The sequence below is a fragment of the Petaurus breviceps genome, unplaced genomic scaffold (assembly GCF_028583685.1).
Source record: "Petaurus breviceps papuanus isolate PSGF00001 unplaced genomic scaffold, PetGlider_PUasm1.0 419, whole genome shotgun sequence".
Classification (NCBI taxonomy): domain Eukaryota; kingdom Metazoa; phylum Chordata; class Mammalia; order Diprotodontia; family Petauridae; genus Petaurus; species Petaurus breviceps.
In genome coordinates, this window is record NW_027186324.1 from 9,306,562 (window position 1) to 9,315,242 (window position 8,681).

Consider the following 8,681-nt stretch of genomic DNA (forward strand, 5'->3'; position numbering starts at 1 on the left):
AAACACTGCTGGGAAAATGAGAAATCAGTCTAGGAGAAGTTATTCTTAGATCAAAATTTTATAAACTTCAAATGAACACAAGGCCTAGATATAAAAGGTCATATAATAAATTAAGAGGAGAATGGAAGGAAATAGCTTTCACAAATACTGTTGGGGGAAGATTTTCATCTAAACAAGGGATAGAGAGAATCATAGGAGAGAAAATGCATAATTTTTATTTCATAAAATTGAATAGTTTCTATATACACAAAATTGATATAAACCAATGAGAAAGGGAAGGGTTAATTGGGAAAAAATTTTTGCAGCTAGTTCTCTGATAGTAATCTAATATTCAAGACCATGAAGGAATTGATATAAATACATGAAAAAGAGTCATTCCCTAGTTCATAAAGGGCTAAACACTATGAATAGATAGTTCTCAAGGAAAGAAATTCAAGTTTTAAACAACCTTATGAAAAAATGCTCCAAAAAAAGAGAACTATAAATTAAAGTAACTTTGAGTCTCTTCCTCACATTCCACTCTCTGAGTGTCAAAGATGACAAAAAAAGGAAAATCGTTTATTATGATTAGAGTGGATGTTGGAGGGCAGGCAAATTAATGTTGGTGGAGCAATGAATCACTTTAATCATTCTGAAAAGCAACTTGGAATTATATTTTAAAAATTACTAAACTGTGTATATACCCTTCGACACTGGATTACTTTTACTAGGCATATATCCCAAAGAGCTTAAACAAAAAGAGGAAAAAGACCCATGTGGATAAAAATATTTATAAGAGGGTCAGAGATAAGCATTTATTGTCTACTATGTGCCCTACACTATGCTAAATGATTACAAACATTGCAAATACTATCTCATTTGATCCTTATAACACCCCTGAGAGGTAGATGCATTTTTTGTAGTGGAAAAGAAACCAGGTAGATGCTGTCTATTGGAAAATGACTGGACAAATTATGCTTTATGAAAAATGGAGTATTACTTGTGGCATAAGAAAATATGTAAAAGATGGATTCAGAGAGATGTGGGAGGACATATGAACTGATGCACAATGAGGTGAACAGAAGGAGAATTAGTGATATAATGATCACAACACTACAGAGGAAAACAATTTTAAGACTTAAGAACTCAGATCAGTACAATGCTCAATTAAGACTCCAGAAGCCTGATGATGAAGAGTGCCTTCCACCTGTTGGCAGAGAAATGATGAATTGTGGATGCAAAACGAGTCATACATATTCAGACATGACCAGTATAGAATTTTTTGCTTGACCATACTTATTTCCTACAAAGAAGAGTTTTTATTTGAAGAGAGGAAGAAGAATGGTGGAGAGCACTGATAGTGATACAAAAAAATTAAAATAAAGAAGAAAAGAATTTCAATGAAATTGTTTCAAAAATACAGATTTTCAGGGCAATGTAGGTATTACCATGGAAATATAGACACACCTACGTACACATAGGTACATGTGTATATATATATATATATATATATATATATGTATGTATGTATATACACATATATTTATATAAAATCCATGTAATTAGTAGATTAATATATCATCTGCTTTATGGCCTTTGAATACAGAAATGTTTATGTTTGTTGATTTTCTCATTCATATTTTCTGAAAAATTAAAGGAACCCAAATAAATAATCACAAGTACTTATCAAACTCCTATTATGTGCTAAGCATGGTGTTAGGTAACCAAGATATAAAGAATGAAACAACCTGTACTTTCAAGGAAGGAAGAAAGTAACAAATAAATATGTAGGTACACAGAGAACACAAATAAATTTAAAGTCATTAAACACAGGGAATGTGGGAGGGATAGTCTAATCGCCAAGCTGATAAAGAAGTTTTTATGGTGGCATTGTGTTTATCCTTTGTTCTTGAAGAGGACCATGACATCAGGGAGATGATGACATGACTTTGTTTACTCTGATTTCAGTGAGGAAGGGCAGTACAAGGTTACCAGCTTCACTTTCTCCTCCAAAGTCATCTGGGTCCAGTGGCCAGATATTCCCAGGATGCAATGGGAGACCCTGACCCTTTTAGGCTAAAACCTTTTCAGGATCTCACTTTGAGGGAGGTAATGCCCATTCAGTGAAAGTGAACTTCTTTAAGAAGTGAGTCAGGGGATGGCCTCTTTAATAACAAACATAACAACCACAGCAAAAATCCAACTGGGAGGGGAAACCCCTCTAGGCTACTGGCCAAAAGAGAAACAGTTAGTATTCACATTCACTCTGAGACTGAAGGGCCAAAAAAATAGCCATTAAGTGGTGCTTTGGGCAGGGACCTATTGTTGAGTTTGAAGCTTGGTCTTTAAGAAAGACTTCTAGAAACGCTTCATAAAAACCCCCCAAAACTGGTGCTTGAGTTTTGACTTGAAGAGAAGGACTCTTTCCTTTCTAATTTATTAGGCAAAGGCGAGAAAGGAGTGCATTCCAGTCCCCAGGGAACAGTCAGAAAGAAGAAATGTAAGACTGAGAGCTGTGTGAGAACCAGAGAAAGGGTCATTTTGGCTGGACTGCATACTCTAGGAAGAGGAGTAATGTTCAACAGAGCTAGAATGATTGGTTGGGTTCAGATTGGGAAGGGTTTTAAAAGCAAAAGAGGAGTTTATATTTGATTCTAAAGGCAATTTTGAGCCACTGGAGTTGATTGAGAAGGGGAGTCACATCCTCAGATCTATACTTAATGAAAAGCACTTTAGCAGTAGTATATAGGATGGGCTGAGGCAAGAAAGGCAAGCCTGAGGCTGCAAGAATAATCAGAAGTAATGAAGGTCTGAGTTGTAGTTGTACTGTAAAAATGCGTAGAAGGGATTAAATATGAGCACTGTTGTGAAGATGGAAACAACACGGATTTGAAAAGCGATTGGAGAACAGCGTGAGGTTAAGAACTTGAGAACCAGGAAGAACGATAGAGCTTTCTACAAATAAGGAACTTTGGACGAGGAATGAATTTGCTTTGAAAATGTTGAGTTAGGATTCTAGATCATCTATTCTTAAATGTCTCATAGGCAATTGGTTGCTTTTGTTCATCCTTCATTTTTCTCAAAGAGGACCAATGACATCAGGCGGGTGAACTGATGATCGTGAATTGGATTTAAGTGAGGCAAAACTGCACAGTCATCAGTCAGTCTTACTCTCTCCTCCAGAGTCATCAGAGTCCAGTGGCAAGATAAGAGTCAAGATGACTGGTGATGGCCCAGGATACAGTGGTCTTTCTAAATTAAGGTCTTTCCCAGGTTTCAGTCTGTGGAACCTTTGGGATTGAAGCTCAGGAATGGATGGGCTATTGGGAGATATCTGAATAAGGATGATAGTTAAATCCATGGGATTTAATTATCCACGGGATTATTATTATATTTAATTATCCACGGGATAATAACACGAGATAATGTGAAAATAAAAGAGTCTATGATAGAGCCTTTGTAAACACTCACAGATATGGATGATGTAGCAAAAGAGAATGAGGAGAGGCTAAACAGGCAGGAAGGGAAAGTGCCCTGAGAGAACACAAGAGAGGCTGGTCAACAGTGTCAAATGCAGTAAATATATCAAGAAAAATGAGGCATGGGAAAGTAACATTAAATTTGGCAACTAAGAGATTGATGGTAACTTTAGAGAAAGAAGTTTCAGTTGAAGGAAGACATTATAAATTGTGACAGGAGATTAAGGCAGTGGAAGTAACAGCTTTTTCTAAGGATTTAGCAAAAAAAAAAAAAGGTAGTATAGCTTAAAGTGTGAGGGATAACTTGCAGTGAAGTTCTAAACATCCTATATACATTCTTATTACTTCCTTATACTTTGTAACTAAGTTCAGTGTGTTTCCCCATATATATGTAGGTCATTGTGTATTTCAAGGTAATGTAAGAGCTACTGAGTATTAATACAATTGATTGGGTTAACTATTCAGACCAAATTAGAGGTGTTTTTAGTTTAAGGAAAGGAATGGTAGTGTGAGAGGTAGCAAAGGGTTAAGTTTCTACAGAACTGCAAGAATTGCTGAATCAAGACTACTGATAAAAAGTATCAGACAGTAGCCTTGGGAAGAAGTTGGGTTCCCAGTTCCCACAGAACTCCTAGATAATACTAAAAATGAAAGAATGTAGAATAAAAGGAGCTGGCAGCAGCAGCAGGTGGATGTGACCAATCAGGAAGGCGGCCTTGGGATACTCAGGCCCAGATAAGGACACATCTAGGTTGGACTGAAGGGGGTTCAGTATTCTGAGGTTGTTACTGGGCTTGCTTAGTGTACTTCATGTATTATGTATGTTGTCTAACAAAATTAGAGCCTCATTAGTAATAATTAGGTTAATGAATGGAGAGGGCTTTGCATCAATTGGTTGGCATTAATAAGGAGACTGTGAGCTTGCCTTACCAACCAATGGTAAGGTGGGACAGTGGAGAAGGTGCGGAATTCCCACATTAGGGCTTTATAATCTTGCTTTTGCCTTCTGTAGTGCTCTCCTCCCTTCTGACTTTCTTGGGGACACCCTTTCTCCAAAAAGATAGTAATAGTTTTTGCTTATACTTTGAGAATTCTCTGAGTCATTTTGGGTGAGTGGTCTTCTGACTCATATATACATGGTAAGATCTAGTGAAGTTTTTTAAAGATGGGAGAGAGGGGGGATGGCTAGGTGGCGCAGTGAGTAAAGCGCCAGCTTGGAGTCAGGAGGACCGGAGTTTGGTTCTGACCTCAGACACACAAAAAACTAGCCATGTGACCTTGGGCAAGTTACTGAACCCCAATTGCCCTCCAAAAGGCAAGGAAAAAAAGATGGGAGAGAGGAGCGTGTTTGAAAGCTGTAATGAAGGCACCAATAGAAAGGGAAAGGTTGGAGTCTGGAGAGCAGGAAGAGATGAATGGAGTTAAATCTGCTGGAGAAGATGGCTTAGGATGGAATCAAAAGCAAGGGTGGAGGGGATGATGTTGGCAAGAAGGGCCACCTCTCTGCTTCTCTCCTAGGACTTATCTGTGCTTGTTGGAGGGGGTGGGGTTGAATAAAGGTTGTCAGCTCTGGAGAAGATGGCCAAGGATACATTGTAATTATGGAGGATCAAGGTCTCTGTTAGGGCTAATAGATGGAAAGATCAGAATGAAGGGAGGTTTGTTTACTATGGGAAAGGATTTTCCAAGACATGGTGGGAAGAACTGGAGTGGTCTATGGAGAGGGACGTAGGGAGAGAACAGGAGGTGGAAGGTGTTTGGCTACAGTGTCCCTATATGGCCAGTGGTTGAATAGTACAGAATCTAGGAAGACAAACTGGTGATGGGAAATTGTTAGATATAGGGGTAGTTGGGTTGGGTGGCACGTGAATAATAATTTTCACAACTGCCCTGGCCCTTTCACCCAACAATTCTGCCTAACTATGACTGATAGGATCTCCAAACTGATGTACCCAAGTTGTGACCCCAACTTCCTTTGGTTCTCGGACTTGACGGGTTTTTTTCTCTGTACTGTTTGACTTGTCTTTGTTTCCACACTTTGAATTTTACCGACTTGGACTTCGGTATTTGGCCACACTTTTTGTTTCTTCAGTTTTGGTGCCCTGGCCAGCTTCTCTCCTCCACAAACCAGTGAGATAGCACCCTGGCCCTTCTTTAAAAGGACTACTGAAACCTGGCTTTCCCTTTCCTATCTGAATCCTTGAACGGTTTGCATTCACGACTACTGGTCAACAGAGCAGGTGTCAACCAGGCAGAACTCTTACTACCTATATTTTACTGGATTCAGTGCCTGTTACAATGGCCAGTCTCAGAGGGCTGCAACTGCAGTTATGATTTTGCAACCCTGAATAACTCCTTTTGAAAATGTCTTTAAGTTGACCCCACAGCAGGGCAATGACAGTTAGACTGGTGATCCACAAGAAGCATACTGGAACTAGTAAAAGCAAAAATTTGGTCAAATATAGGCAAAATTCCATTTTACAAGGCTAGCCTGGTCAGAGACCTAAGGTAAACACAACTCTAGAGATGTGGGTGAGATCTTACTTTATCTTCCCAGAAGCTAGGCCTCCAAGGTATCCATCTCTACTGTCTGCTCATTTCTACCCCCACTTGAACTTACATAGTACAGATGGATGAACCTCTACTTTATCTGGCTGAGACTCCGGCTTTCCTTACCAGGTCCTATTGCTTGGTAAAATATATAAATAAAAGGTTGGAAAGGATACTAGTGTTAGTTGTTCTGGGAATTCCACAGACAAAGGCAGAGTAGTAAGGAACTGCAAGCACTATCTAGGCGTCTCATATTCCCGAATGGTTACAGTTCATCTTATTTTAAAGTTCTCGGCCTCACAGAATTCAGCGTGTTCATCTTGTAAGGCAGACTCCAGTGGTACCCCCACTCCACCTCTTGTTATGGTAATCAAATCAACACTAAGGCCTGAAAGGGATGTCAGTCAATTGACCACTGCCACTCACCATCTCTATGATATTAGAGACCAAAACAACTTCACCTTGCTACTACACTTGCAGGAAAATGTAAGCTTCTGGCTTTCCCTCCCCCTGCTTTTATTTGTATCCCCAGAATTTTGCACAGTATCCTGGCACATAACAAGCCCTAAATCAATTTTTTGAAAATTTATTCATTGGAGCTCTAAAAGTTTTTACCTTTATCAGTGAGAGTATAAGGGTAGTGGTTGGGGAAACACTGACAAATAAAAATAAAAAGGGGTGGCTAGGTGGTGCAGTGAATGGCTCACCCACTGGCCCTGGGGGTCAGGAGGACCTGAGTTCAAATTCAGCCTCAGACACTTAACACTTACTGTTACCTTGCGATAGCTAAAGGGGTTGGTCCTGTGATTTCATTGGTATAGAAAATACCCAGAGGCTGAGGGAGGCTAAGAGTCATATAGCTAGTATCTGAGGCCAAATTTGAATTCAGCCCCTCCTGACTGCAGGTCCAGCCCTCTATTCACTGCAGATCAGCCCCCCTTCTCTGACATTCATAGTCCTAGACTTGACATACAGTACAGTGGCTTAGGGGACTTAGGGGACAGTTACAAGGCTACCATGCCAGAGGAGGGACATTATTAAGTGAAGCACTTATTAAGCACTTACTACTTGCAAATCACTTCGTAAAGCGTTTTGGACACAAGTAGAGAAGACAGGCCCTGCTTTCAAGGAGCTAATACTCTAACGCAGGAGCCAAAACATCTGGAAGGTTTTGGCCCTGTCAAATCGAAAGGTTCTATGACCCTCAGGGTGCCTCGGTATGGTAATGTGTCCTTTTGAACGTCATTTCCACTGATGAAATCATACAATTTCTTGTGCTAGACAATGCCGAGGGCTTTAGGGGAAATAACTTTCTTTTCGTGTTCAGTAGCTTCGCCTGCAGCCAGTTGGCAGGCTGCAAGTTCACTGGGAGTAGTTTCCCGGGATAATAGCTAAAGGCATTGGGTCTGGAGGATTTTAGATTCTCCAATGGGTTCTGAAGACAGATGGTGATCAAGATGGTGGTGGCTGCAGTTTGACTTTTCTGGCACCAGCTACCGCCTGTATCTTCCTCAGGGTGACTTGCTGCTTCACCACTGTGAGGGTCTGGAGGGAGTGGGGTCGGTCACTTCCAGGGCTCCTGCGCCTTAGCCTGGTCTTTCTGGTTTTGAGTCCAGCCCTCTCAATCCAAAGCCTGGCAGAATTAAGTGTAATTAAACAATGCAAACAGGTTGTTTGATAACTTCTCTAAGGGATTTCCATCAGCATTACCTCACCTGAACTTCACGATCGCCCCAAGAGGTGGGCAGGGCGAGGCCCAGAGGTAACGCAACCTTGCTGACCTTTAAACACAGTGGTAGCCGGGATCCCTACCAGGCAGCCTGAAGGAATGGGGGAGGCGGAATCTGAATTCTGGCAGCTCAGCACCCGGCCCACCCAGGACCACACTTTGTGAAGAGCTGAGCTAAGGCGTGCAAAGCACTTGCAAAAAACGTAATAGTGGGGTTTTTTCGCGACTGATCTGGAGCACTTTCTTTTCAAACTCTTTTTTTCCGGAGCCAAAGGCAAAATCCTTTAGCCAAGAAAAGGTCTTGAGTCTCCTTTCCCGAGAGCAAGACAACAGCGCTGCAGCCACACGGCTGGGCTCCCCCAAATCTCCCCCTCGGGAAGGGGCATTTTCCTCCCCCAGAGCCGGGAATGCATCAGGTGCAGCTTGCAGCCACACGGCTGGGCTCCCCAATCTCCCCCCTCGGGCAGGGGCAGCTTCCTGCCCCAGAGCCGGGAATGCATCAGGTGTAGCTTGTGGGCTCCCCAATCTCCCCCCTCGGGGCAGCTTCCTGCCCCAGAGCCGGGAATGCATCAGGTGCAGCGTGCAGCCACACGGCTGGGCTCCCCCAAATCTCCCCCTCGGGCAGGGGCAGCTTCCTGCCCCAGAGCCGAGAATGTATCAGGTGCAGCTTGCAGCCACACGGCTGGGCTCCCCCAAATCTCCCCCTGGGGCAGGGGCATTTTCCTCCCCCAGAGCCGAGAATGCATCAGGTGCAGCTTGCAGCCACACGGCTGGTCTCCCCCAAATCTCCCCCTCGGGCAGGGGCAGCTTCCTGCCCCAGAGCCGGGAATGCATCAGGTGCAGCGTGCAGCCACACGGCTGGTCTCCCCCAAATCTCCCCCCTCGGGCAGGGGCAGCTTCCTGCCCCAGAGCCGGGAATGCATCAGGTGCAGCTTGCAGCCACA

General features: G+C 42.6%; 1 protein-coding gene across 1 annotated transcript in view; it reads left to right on the top strand.

The window, feature by feature from the left end:
- Window positions 1–7,635: 7,635 nt before the first annotated feature.
- The window catches only part of LOC138171241 (uncharacterized), a 1,597-nt gene continuing 551 nt past the window's right edge, over window positions 7,636–8,681 (top strand). The window contains exon 1 of the mRNA XM_069100704.1: window positions 7,636–8,663. Within this exon, the coding sequence (XP_068956805.1) occupies window positions 8,302–8,663 (362 nt within the window). The 5' untranslated portion in view covers window positions 7,636–8,301. The remainder of the gene's footprint in view (window positions 8,664–8,681) is intronic.